At 55.3% G+C, this 12,693-nt stretch overlaps 4 protein-coding genes across 4 annotated transcripts in view; 3 read left to right on the top strand and 1 right to left on the bottom strand.

The window, feature by feature from the left end:
* Positions 1–1,593: 1,593 nt before the first annotated feature.
* UMAG_01149 (glyoxaloxidase 3) lies at positions 1,594–3,552 on the top strand (the record flags this gene model as incomplete). Its single annotated transcript, XM_011388794.1, has 1 exon — positions 1,594–3,552. One exon carries the CDS (start codon positions 1,594–1,596, stop codon positions 3,550–3,552), a length of 1,959 nt encoding a protein of 652 aa, XP_011387096.1.
* A 1,701-nt stretch (positions 3,553–5,253) lies between these two features.
* UMAG_01148 (uncharacterized protein) lies at positions 5,254–9,486 on the top strand (the record flags this gene model as incomplete). Its single annotated transcript, XM_011388793.1, has 1 exon — positions 5,254–9,486. The coding sequence occupies one exon, from the start codon at positions 5,254–5,256 to the stop codon at positions 9,484–9,486; it is 4,233 nt and encodes a 1,410-aa protein (XP_011387095.1).
* Positions 9,487–10,212: 726 nt separating this feature from the next.
* UMAG_11647 (uncharacterized protein) lies at positions 10,213–10,608 on the bottom strand (the record flags this gene model as incomplete). The annotated part of the gene is made up of 1 exon (XM_011389146.1): positions 10,213–10,608. One exon carries the CDS (start codon positions 10,606–10,608, stop codon positions 10,213–10,215), a length of 396 nt encoding a protein of 131 aa, XP_011387448.1.
* A 315-nt stretch (positions 10,609–10,923) lies between these two features.
* UMAG_15050 (putative protein anchor VAC8) overlaps positions 10,924–12,693 on the top strand; it is a gene marked incomplete at both ends in the record, with an annotated part of 2,037 nt that continues 267 nt past the window's right edge. The window contains 2 exons of the mRNA XM_011389209.1: positions 10,924–11,038; positions 11,256–12,691. Of these exons, the coding sequence (XP_011387511.1) occupies positions 10,924–11,038; positions 11,256–12,691 (1,551 nt within the window). The remainder of the gene's footprint in view (positions 11,039–11,255; positions 12,692–12,693) is intronic.

Raw genomic sequence — 12,693 nt, 5'->3', positions numbered from 1 at the left:
CACGATTCACGATTTTCACGATATTCCGTGTTCTCCGATTCAGCATGTTAGGATACAAAAGGCAACATCTTCAAACAAGTCGCCACGCGCACGTCGCACGTCGCACCCCCCAGTCACGAGTGACGCGATCGACTCGAGGAGACTCGGAGATGCCAAGGAGTAGTGAGTTGGCTGGTTGCTTCGGGTGCAGGAAATCCTTCTTAAGAAAATATCACGTTCGTCGGTGTTACAAATCAAGGCGTGGGCTGTTTCGGTCTATTGAACGCCCCCAGATTGATGTGGGTGTGGAGAAGAAATGGCTCAGCATGCATCTTGACGTTTTGGTGGGGTCTAGACGTGGTTCTCTGTGACCCACACGCTACGTGACCTCGAGTGGGATTGGCTGTATGCATTAGTCGACCAGAATCACGAATGACACCCGCCATGTCAACGTTGGAATTTTAGTCAAAGCTGCCAGGCGAGCGCTACGGTTGAAAAGGGCAGGAAAGCTTAATTCGTGATTGGGATGCGCTACAAGCACGAAGAGGAGGAGATCACGTGAAAATGAGGTCGTACGTCTCGATTGCGGGTCAACTGAGTGGGAAAGACGTTCCTCTCGGCTCAAGGTACACACCCACGATAAGTTGACGGAAGCAAAACGGCTTAGCGAGCAAATCGAACTTATTAGCTGTGCTTGAGGATCGTCAGGGTTTACTGCCTAGTGGGCTCGATGTCATTCGTGATTCTGACTCGTGATTGCTGTCGGGCTTCCTTCGGTTTGACGATTCGTGATTGCAAGCGAGAGGGAAATGTAGACAGATGCTCGATGGCTGGTCTCGTTCTGTCTCTAGTCTTGGCCTCTGCTATGGTCTGACCGTTGAGCTGTGCTGCTTAGAAGCTGTGCCGCTTTGATTCATAAGCGAATCGTTGCTGCAAGTCCGGCGTCAGGCCAGGGTCCTGTCTCGGGATTTCCTGTTTCCTGCTTTTACATTCGTGATTGTGAGTTTCGTCAACGAAGGCTTTCTTCTTTACCGCCCTTTGGTGCTTCCCTCTTCGTGCTTGGAGGATGTGAGTGTTTGTTTGTGAACCTGGCACTGCAGGTGCAAGAGTCTACCAGGATACTTTTGAGATGCTCAGTGACGAGAAGCCCGTTTTAAAGCCAGGCACGGTTCTGCTCGGGCCTTCCTCCGACGACGTCGTCTGCTGCTCCTATTGTGTTTCATGAGCTACGACTCGAGCGGCGCAACATTGGCCGGCACAACATGGACCGATCTCCTGATTCCTTGCATCGCTTAGACCTCCGCCCTGACGGCTTTTGTGTACCTTTGCATATATACACGACGCCCTTATGACCTTGGCGTCGCCGCCCCTAAAACGGCATTGCTCCCACCACACCAATCTTCTCAAACCACGCGGCTCCCATTACACGCCTTTTCAATTAGAAGCTGCACACGTCCGCACTTCCACAGCTTCTAGACCCAGTCTTGGTGCTCCTGCAACGCTTTCATCATTGGCTATCTATACGATCTACGGAAGCGCAGTAAGAGGCTGCATATAGACGCAGACAGCCCGAGAACCGGTTCTTAGACCAGAACATATACTTGGCGAAGCAACATGACAAGAAGAGATACTGCTGTCGCAGCAGCAGCGACGGCGGCGGCCCTCGTCGTAATGGCTGCATCGTCCATGGCGGCTACACCAGGAGGAAGCGAGATCGTCGGCTCGTCCGCCGTCTCAGGCATGATGCTCTTCAACAGCGCCCCAGGCAAAGTCATCATCCTCGACAAGACCGAAGGCAATGCAGCCCGCATCAACGGCCATCCTGCTTGGGGAGAGGAGTGGGACACCGAGGCTCGCACCAGTCGTCTGATGAACGTCGTCACCAACACGTTTTGTGCAGGCGGTATGTCGCTCGGCAACGGCACCTGGGCTGTCTTTGGAGGCAATGAGAACGTCGGGCCCGGAGGCAACTCGACCACCCCACGTTTCAGCACCACAGCGCCTTACTATGATGGCGATGGAGGCGCTGCTGCTCGTTTCTACACTCCCAATTCTCAGGGCACCTCCGATTGGGATGATGGTAACCACTACATGCAGAGGCGCAGATGGTATCCAACTGTCGAAGCTCTCGGTGATGGCACGCTCTGGATAGGAGGCGGTGAAGACTATGGAGGTTACGTTGCAGACGAAGGACAGAACCAACCCAACTTTGAGTACTGGCCGCCAAGAGGCGCCGCCATCAACATGGACTTTCTTACCCAGACTTTGCCAATGAACCTGTATCCTTTGGCGTGGCTCATGGCATCCGGTCGCTTGTTTGTCCAGGCAGGGCAGGATGCGATCCTGTACGACTTGGAGAGCAATTCGGTTGCCAAAGGTCTTCCGTCCACCACGGGACCCATGAAAGTTTACCCGGCTTCAGCGGGCGTAGCTATGTTGCCACTGACACCCGCGAACAACTATTCGCAAGAGGTGCTCTTCTGTGGCGGCGTGCAGCGACCGCTTAACGAATGGGGTAACGGTGCGGGTCCTCTGTACAACCCACTTCCGTTTGCGGCAAGCAAGGTGTGCGAGCGCATCACGCCCGAGGCCGACAATCCGACGTGGGAGCAGGACGACGATCTGATCAATGGTCGATCTATGGGCACTTTTGTCTATCTGCCCGACGGAAAGCTGTGGTTTGGACAAGGGGTGCGTATGGGTACCGGGGGCTATTCAGGTCAGCCTTACAACAAGAACATTGGTATTTCGTTGGGCGACCAACCGGACTTCCAGCCGATGCTCTACGATCCTTCAGCGGCGAAGGGCTCGCGTTTTTCGACAACTGGCCTAGCGCAGATGCAGGTGCAAAGGATGTACCATTCGACCGCCATCTTGCTCGAGGACGGCTCCGTGCTCACTTCCGGCTCCAACCCTAACGCCGACGTTTCGCTTAGTAACGCAGCCAACTACACCAACACCGAGTACCGTCTGGAGCAGTGGTACCCGTTGTGGTACAACGAGCCCAGGCCTACGCAGCCCAACGTCACTCAGATTGCTTACGGTGGTGGTTCCTTTGACGTGCCGCTCTCTGAATCGGACCTCTCGAACAACATTACCAACATCAAGACAGCCAAGATGGTTATTATTCGGTCCGGATTCGCGACACACGGTGTCAACTTTGGACAGCGCTACCTCGAGCTCAATTCGACCTACACTGCCTTTCAGAATGGCAGCGTTGGAGGCACGCTGCACGTGTCCAACATGCCGCCTAACGCTAACCTTTTCCAGCCTGGGCCGGCCATGGCATTTTTGGTAATCAACGGTGTGCCTTCCCACGGTCAGCACGTAATGATCGGCACTGGCCAGCTGGGCGACCAGAATGTGATGGCTTCGACGGTGCTTCCTGCCTCACAGGATCCACCAGCACCGAGAACGGGTAGTAGTGGATCTGGCTCGAAAGGATCCAACGGCTCGAATGGATCCAACGGTACTCTGAAGGACTCGCCCAATGGTGCCGTTACCCTGTCGACAGGTCTCTGTGCCAGTGTATCCTTTGCTGCAGTGCTGACGGCCTTCGCCCTGTTTGCTTGATTGTAATGTACTTGTATCTGAACACAAGAACCTTGGCTTTGAATCCGAATCTGTATCGTTTTTTTTCAACGTTTTGCGGGAGCTAGATCGGATCGAGCGACGGCGTTGGTGATTCACGATTGGCTGATGAGAGTTGGTCGTTGTGGATCGGGATGTGACCGATTCAAGTCACGAGTTTGATCTACGATCGAAACGATCTCGTGTCATGTGTCAGGTTGAATCAGTCACTGTCAGACACACGCAACCGTGAACGTGCAAGGCAGAGAATCGTGAATGGCAAAAGAACGACCGAGATGAACACCACAACCATGAAGTCACACTCGTGAATCACGAATCGTAAATCGTGAATTGCACGATATACAAGTGGTGAGTAAGCTATGCAAATAGGATATATTCAAGACGATTTTAGCGTGACGTCGCGTGGCTGAACGAGGCCGGAAGAAATACAAATCACGAATCACGAATCACGAATCACGAATCACGAATGGGTGAGACCTTGACTGGATATGCAGGCACCACACTCACAACTTGGTGACTGAACACGTCCACTTCATGCACCTCGTTCGAATTTTCCCACCATCCCCGCAACAAACACCGAGAGAAAGGTCGCTCGTCGATTGCCTGATTGAGTGATTGGCTTTGTCCCTCTGTTCTCTCTTCCTTGTTCGTGATTGACGAATCGACTAGCTGATCACCGGGCGTCGACATCCACATCCATCCGGGCTCAGCAGTGCTAACAGTCGAAGCGAAGCTTGACTACAAGCCATCGTCGGTGAGAACAACAAGACTAAGAACAAAAAAAACCCCTATAAAAATAGAAGTAGGCAGGAAAAAACGCCGCAGCCGAGACTCAGAGACTGCTGATGAGCAAATCGTGAGTGACACGACTCGCATAACTTCAAGGTTGAAACGTCGGATCAACGCGTTGCACGTTCGTGGTTCCCGGTTGGTGCGGCAAACCGAAAATGGTTCACGTGTCGCGCCTCAGAGACTCACGACTTGTATGCGATCCTGGAAAGAAGTTTGCGGACCTCAGTCAGCATCGCCTCTGCCTAAGTCGTGCACCCCTTTACGCTTTAGTGAGTTGTTTGAGCCTCCTTGAAGGCTCTGCAAGATCGATTTGCTCCTCCTCGTCTTATCGTCACGCTATGCGTGTATGCATGCGTCAGCATCTCGTCGGACGGTCCAGCCGGTTTGCCACTCACGACTCCAGTTTCCCACCACGCACATTCGCACGTCGTGATTGAATCTTGGTCAGATCCGAGCTGCAGCGTCACCGCTTCCAACCACGTCGTTCTGGTGCTAGTGCACGTAGTGCAGTTTTGGCCTTTTTCGTTCGCATCGCCTCCTTCCTTTGTCCCTCCATCATCCTCACCTTTTGTTTTCTATGGGTAGCGCAGGTCGCGTCGCATCCTTCATCCTGGCAACACCGATGCGTGCTTGCTAGTGTACTTCTGGCGAGCAACTTCCGGTCGGTGGGTTGAGCAGCCGGTCTGCACTGCGCAATCGTCTAGCCTTATCATTTCATCGAGACCAGCTTTGGCCTCAGCATTCATCGTCCACACTGTCCGCTTCTCACTTTTTTCGACCCACTCGCGCTCATGACGATCCTTCCACTTCAATAGTATATTCGAATCAACTCGCCTCTCCATCGTCACGTCCAATTCAGTGTAGCCCCCCTCGTCACGTCTGAGCGCGAGAATGGCTTCAAAGTTTGCGTCCAAGGCTCTTCCGCCGCCGCCTCTGCGGAGCGACAAGAGAGGCAAGCCACCTTGCTCGGACCAGAATGGCGCTTCACATCCGTGGGCAACACCTGTTGCCGCGTCTTCAACATCGTCATCAGGTGCACCTCCCAAGCTTGATGCGCCTTCCGAACAGGCCAATGCATCTACAGCTTTGTCACGCACCCCAAGTGGGCGCTTTCGAACTTGTGCCGCTTCGCTCACAAAGCAGGTCAAAGACCAGGGAGCTCCGCAAAGCTCTGCCCCGATACAAAGTGCTCCGTCGCATCCAGACCACAAGGCCTGGCAACCACGGTGGGCTCCAAAACTCAAACGATTCAATCCTTCCGAATCCGTCACCACCTACTCGCCCATTCTAGATGCATCGCTTCCTGCGCTACCAGCGTCAGCCGCCTCACCTCCTCCAGCGCTGCAATTGGACGACACTACCTTTGGCCGACCCTTCAGCACTTCGGGCCTATTCGATCTCGATGCTTCGCGCGTCTCCTTTCTTGACATGAGCAACAGGCAACATGATAGCGACTCCGATAGTCATGACTCGCACGGTTCACCAGCTTTCGTTCAGCAACTCCCCACGATCCAAGAACCACCGATATTGTCCAAGATACATGTCCAACCACCGTTGACGCCAATATCTTCGGATAACACAGGCGTGGCCGAGCATGCACTCGCTTCCAGCTCTTTACAGTCCGAGTCAAGTCGAAGCAAGTTGACAATTCCACCAACGCCATCGTCTCGCCTCACCCAAGACTCGCGCTCTGGCAAAGCTTCTCTGCCCGCTTCATCGCCTGCCCTCGGTTCCCTCATCAGCTCCTTTCCAGCCCCGCTTACACGCGGTAAACCATCGTACGCACCCAACCCACCCGCTGATTCGCTTCTAGCACAGACAACGCCGACCAAGGTGTCCATGGACCGTCTAGGGGCAACCGCCATGCTCAAGGAAAATAGCTGGGATGGAGGAGAACGTTGGGACGTCGAAGGCATAAAGCACCGCGGTGCTTCCGTTGCGCATGTCTCTACCGATTTGCCCTATTTCGACCTGGACGACGAAGACGATATGCGGCCCTCTCAGAGTGCCTCTGCTGAACAGTCGATCGCGTCGATGCAGCAACCATCAACCTCATCTGTCATTGCACCTCCGTCAAAACGTCCGACCCGCAATCCACCTCCTCGTCCCGCCCCAGATATGGCCTTACCGGAGCTGCCCGCCAAAGCCAACGCGGCAGAGCAAGCCACTGTTCGTCGACACACACGCGCCAGTAGCGTCCAGCTTGGTGCCCATCGCCAACAAGAGAGCAACCTCTCTTCTGGTGGTTCATCCAGACCGACCCAGAGGCCACTCATCCTTCCTGTGCTTCGGTCATCGGCAGGCATTGACCGGCTGACGGCGATGAGCCCGTCCTACGTGTCACCTTCAGATGCAAATGGTAATGGTCTCAAACTACTGGCGTTGTCGCGTAGTGCTTCAACAGATGAGCTAGCCAGGTCCCTGGATATTCCTCGCGATACAGTCAAGCAGATGTTCGACACAACTCAGCACGTTTGGCGTAACCATTTGCTCGGCTCCTCTGCCTTTCTGGACGAAGCGGTCCCCAACAACAGCGCAAGTGACACACGACTCTCGAGGTCCAATTCGAGTCCGATGCTTTCGACCCAATTTGCATCCCACGACTCGTCGGAAGATTTGTCAAACGGGAGCGTGGCCAAGCCGCTGGCAGGCATAGCTAGCAACCGCTCCTCGCTTCTTGGCCTCCCCTACATTTCTTCGTCCAAGCTGTCGTTTCAGCAGCAAAACCCTGGATGGGCCGTATCCAAGCATAGCATGCATGCCGCGCACCCTTCCGCGCCCGCCATGCAGGCTGAGCGCGCCAAGCATCGTCGCACCTTTCTTGGTCGGAGTAGCGAAGAAGGTCTTGCAGCCAGCTATAACTTTTCAAGGCCTATTCGTCGCGATACCACCGGCATGGATCCAGGCATGGCCGCAAGCGTTAGCATGCCTTCGCTCACAGCAGCCAGAGACGCTCCAAAGCCGCCTGCGCTTCTCCAGAGCCCGCTGCTGCTCAAAGGAGACCTAGAAGCTACTGGGTTCGCTCAATTCGCTGTCGACAATGAGCAAGAGACCTTGGTGGATTCTTGCACAAACGCCCATCATCCTTTCGTTCTGTCTCACGCGCCACTCGAGCAGGCTTCAGTCGATGGCGACCACCCAGCAAGTGTCGCAGTAAGCACGGACAGGGGCAAATTGTACAAGCCGGTGCCAGCCGTGCCCCCGCACAACAGAACACCATCGCCCAGACTGGTACGACGTAAATCGGATACGGTCTTGAATCGATTCGCTCCTGAGTTCGGCAAGCGAGCCCCGGGAGAACTCCACGCTTGGAGCGTCTGCATCGACAACGACGGTGTTCCCGCCATTCGGCCGTCTCCTTCGGCATTCCACCGTCCCAGCTGCGCCTTGGCAGGCAAAGACAACGCGACTTGGCAGTGTGGTTGCCGGATTCCCACTGGCAATGATTCTGCCTTGGCAACGCGATCGTGTGCCGACTTGCAGGCACCGAGCTGGTCTTCTCCCGGTCGCAATCGATCGCTGAGCGCAGGCAATGCGTTGGATTTCGGCCGTCGAGCACAGCTGTGGAGTCAAGTCAAGCGTAACAAGGAGCTCATTCGAAGGCACGAGCAGAAGATTGCAGGCTTGCAGGAACAGGTTGCGAGGATCTCGACCGAATGGGCTTCGGTCCGACGACCGTCATTGTCCTCAATGGCGACGCCGGAACCGGTGTCTTCTGCGAGCTGCCCTGCTCCGCCTGCCAGAGCGGATGTGAGCGCGAGGAATCCATGGCTGTCGATCGCTTCGGCAGAGTCAAGGACACCTCCAGTGCTATCTAAAGCGACGCCTGTCATGACGATGCGTACCGTGCCGCTGCCTGAACGCGTGAGCGCGACTGGCGCGGCTAGTTCGCAAGTGCAACCTACGGCGATGCGCGTTCAGCCTCGCACACTTCGAGGACGCATCGCATCAATGTCGAAAATGAATTTGACTCGAGACGAGGAGAATGTTGGTCCGTCAGAAAGTCACTCGGGTCACTCGCGATTAAGGTCCTCTTCATCGACTTCGAGCCTGAACAAGTTGTTCCGCTTCCCGTGGTCGCGCTCTTCGGACAACAAGGAGGTCGCATTCCCGCAGCCGACTCCGTTCCCTATGGACGAGCGCAATCACGGCAAGGTTGTATCGAATACATCGTTGCGTGACAAAGCCCTGCCTTGCCCACAAATGACTGGCGTCGATGCCAAGCGACCTCTGCCCGCGCCTCCGGCTTCGGAGGCTAGTTTATCGAGCAAAAGTAAGCGGTTTCCGCCTAGCTCACGCAAGTTCTCGTACGATATGCTGCGCGGATCGGTGTTCCATTCGAGCGTCGGTTCGCGGCACTTGCGCGGACGTTCGGACAGCTCCAGGTCTTCCTCCTTTGGCACCAGCATTTTCTCGTCTAACGACGGTCACGAGCCGCACGAGACGTCACGTTTTATTAGCTTCCCCAGGTTGGGACGACGATGGGATTCCATCTCGTCGCGTGGGACCAATGCTTCTGCACGGAGCAGTGTCGAAGTCGGTGTCCAGCCGAATGTTGCACCGTTCGGGTCTATGCCAGCTGCATGTGCAACTGCGGGCAAGCCCGTGTCTTGCCTGCCGAGCGACTTGGCGGCGCGACGACCCGAGACGCCTCCGCATCGTCAAAGCTCGCTGTTGCGCCACTCGCTCGAGGCAGAACCACCAAGGCGCACGCCCAACCCCACCGAGTATCTACAGGCTAGCAATGCCGTGATGGCACCCATCTCGGAGCAGAGCGAGATGGGCAGTCCCGCATCAGCGCAACTCACCGCGACGCACGCGGACTTTGAGATGAGTCCAGCAAGCGTGGTGGGAGCTTCGCCCGTGGGTCCTGCTCGCATGAGCATGAGCGAGCGCTACCGTTCGCAGGGGCTGACGGTGCCTGCGCCGCTGGCACTGTCGTCGTCGCTATCGTCGCCTGCACCTCGGTCTGCCACCTTGGACCCAGACTCGGCCATCAAGATGGGAGAAGGAGCGCCACGCGCATCCATCTCGCCGCATTCAGCTAAGCTGCCTATTCCAATCACCGTCTCCCATGGTGCTCTCACCGTGGCCAGATGTGCATCGCTATCGAGTCAGAGCTGAAAACTCGGAAACTCAGAATGTCATTCATGTGATTGTATTTCTATCTCTTGTCTGTATAATTATCGGCAAAAAGGAATGTGAAGTGGAAGCCATCCCAGAGTGGTCGCAGAGGTCTTGAGAGCATGTTCGTAGAAGGCCCCTTCTCGGACATGGGTGTCTACCAGCTTTGAGCTTGATACGCTGCTGCGCTGAATGTGGACTTGTCCCAGGGAAAGCCGGCGGTCTAGATCCTGATGGTGCGGGTCGAAATACTTTGTTCGAGCTCTGCGTCAGGGGGTGGCTGCAGCATTCACGATTCGTGATTGCATGTTGGACTTGACAACTACTGTTATAATAGTAACTTAACTGATTAGAATCGTTAGAATTCCAGCTTGATCAACGACTCACGACTTGAAGTTGAACATTGAAAGACCGCAAACTCTCGAGACGTGAGAAGTTCAACTATGCACGATGGTTAATTCACGACTTGAGTGCATTTCGAGTTGGTTGTGTGGAATACAAAGTCTGAGTGAGTGTGCAGGCAAGAATATTATAAGACGTGGAAATGCATGGCTGGTTCCGCTGGTTTTGTAGTCATTGAGTCGAAATTCAGAGAAAATGTGTTCAAGATTCAAGGCTCAGCTTGAAGGCTGCTTTTAATGATCACGGATATTAGATTTCATTCTGGACTGTGCTTGACCCCCGCGACCAAGGGCAATCGTGAATCTGAATGAGCGTGCCCAAGACTCACAATTCGTGCTGGCGACCTGTTACTGTCCGCTGTCCGCTGTCCACTGGCTCGGTGTTGAATTCTCTAGCCCGACGTGCTAGATTCAAGCGCGTGTGTGAGGCTTGGACCACCTTGGAGAGGCCAAAAAAAAGAACGAAGGTCGAAAGTGCGCGCGCTGCTTTGCCTTTTGGCCTGGCTGCCGTCACAGCGCTGGCTGGCTGACTGGCTGACTGTCGTTTGCGCGCTCGCTCCAACTCCACCTGCCGATTCATCAACTCGCTCACCACACACACGCGCACGCTCCTGCTCTGGACCTTGCAACGTACGTCGTCGATATCCTGTCTAACCTCATCCGTCTCGCTCATTCGATCATCATCATTTGCTTCCTGTCTCCGCATTCCTATCACCTGCATCCTCACCCACAGCTGCTGGCACACCAGGCTCAGTCAGCCGACCGTTATCTGCCAATCCTCGAGCACATACCAGGTCCGCTTCCTGCCGAACTTTTTGTGCTCCATAGCTGAGCAGTTGCGCTAGTCTTTGTGGGTCGTCTCTTTCACCCCATCGGGACCTCCAAACCAACCTCAAAGCACAACAGCAGACGCTCCGATCCGCTTAGCCAGTCTCGCTCCACCGCAGCAGAGAGCCTACACGTATCGCATTCCACTGGACGCTAGCATTCGGATCTACCATCAACGCGCAGCAGAGACGTTTCGACACGATAAGCTATGGGTAACATCTGCAGTTGCTGCGGATGTGGCTCCTCGAGGAACGCAAACTACGAGCCTCTCTTGCTCGACAATGAACGAGATGCTGTAGCAGATCTGCTTCAGTACCTTGAAAGTAAGTTCCAATCGAACTCGTCTCGGAGCCGCATTACGTGGTACAACCTGCAATGCCTCGCAGCGCTTGTTGTACATGGTCCTGACCACGTCATCGCCCCAAGATTGTTGCTGACTCATACTCTCTCTCTCTCTCTCCCCTCTCCTGCATTCATTGCCCATTGCCCCCTCTTCCCGTCTTTGCGCGCATTTTCACTTTTAACTATAACGCTTTCCAGACCGTTCTGAGACCAACTTCTTCACCGGCGATCCTTTGCGAGCATTATCGACCCTCTCTTTCAGTGACAATGTGGATCTGCAGAGGAGCGCAGCGCTCGCCTTTGCCGAAATCACGGAAAAGGAGGTGCGCGAGGTGGGCCGAGACACGCTCGAACCCATCATGTTCCTCCTGCAAAGCCATGACGTCGAAGTTCAACGCGCTGCTAGCGCTGCTCTCGGTAATCTGGCTGTAAACGCCGAAAACAAGCTGCTCATCGTCAAACTCGGCGGCCTCGAACCTCTGATCCGCCAAATGCTCAGCCCCAACGTCGAAGTGCAGTGCAACGCCGTCGGCTGCATCACCAACCTCGCCACCCACGATGACAACAAGACCAAGATCGCAAAGTCTGGTGCGCTGGTGCCTCTGACGCGTCTCGCTCGTTCCAAGGACATGCGTGTCCAGCGCAATGCCACGGGCGCTCTGCTCAACATGACACATAGTGATGAAAATCGTCAGCAGCTCGTCAACGCCGGCGCGATCCCAGTGCTGGTTGGCTTGCTCGGAAGCTCTGACACCGATGTGCAGTATTACTGCACCACCGCCCTCAGCAACATTGCCGTCGACGCCGCAAACCGTAAGAAGCTCGCCCAGACCGAGCCTCGGCTGGTTCAGAACCTCATCGGACTCATGGAAAGCAGCTCGCTCAAGGTGCAGTGCCAATCGGCGCTGGCACTTCGCAATCTTGCTTCAGACGAAAAGTACCAGATCGAGATTGTGCGTTCCAACGGCTTGCCGCCTCTGTTGCGATTGCTGCGATCCACGTTCCTGCCGCTCATCCTTTCCGCTGCCGCGTGCGTTCGAAACGTTTCCATCCACCCGGCCAACGAGTCGCCCATCATTGACGCCGGATTCCTCCACCCTCTCATTGATCTGCTCAGCCATGAAGACAATGAAGAGATTCAGTGCCATGCCATCTCGACGTTGCGCAACCTGGCCGCTTCGAGCGAACGCAACAAGACGGCGATTGTCGAGGCGGGCGCAGTGGAGCGCATCAAGGAATTGGTGCTCAACGTTCCTCTGAGCGTGCAGAGCGAGATGACGGCGTGCGCGGCTGTGCTCGCGCTTTCGGAGGATCTCAAGCCGCAGTTGCTCGAGATGGGCATTTGCGAAGTGCTCATCCCGCTGACCGCTTCGCCTTCGGTGGAAGTGCAAGGTAACTCGGCGGCTGCGCTGGGTAACCTTTCGTCGAAATCGGACGACTATGGCCCATTCAACGCGGTTTGGTCGCAACCCGAGGGTGGTTTGCACGGATACCTGATCCGATTCCTGGAATCTCAGGACTCAACGTTCCAGCACATCGCCGTGTGGACGATTGTGCAGCTGCTCGAGAGCGGCGATGCTCAGTTGGAGGAACATATCCGTAGCTCGGATCAGCTGCTGCCATTGATCCAGCACTG

The sequence above is a fragment of the Mycosarcoma maydis genome, chromosome 2 (genome assembly GCF_000328475.2).
Source record: "Mycosarcoma maydis chromosome 2, whole genome shotgun sequence".
Classification (NCBI taxonomy): domain Eukaryota; kingdom Fungi; phylum Basidiomycota; class Ustilaginomycetes; order Ustilaginales; genus Mycosarcoma; species Mycosarcoma maydis.
This window is presented reverse-complemented; position numbering and strand designations above follow the sequence as displayed.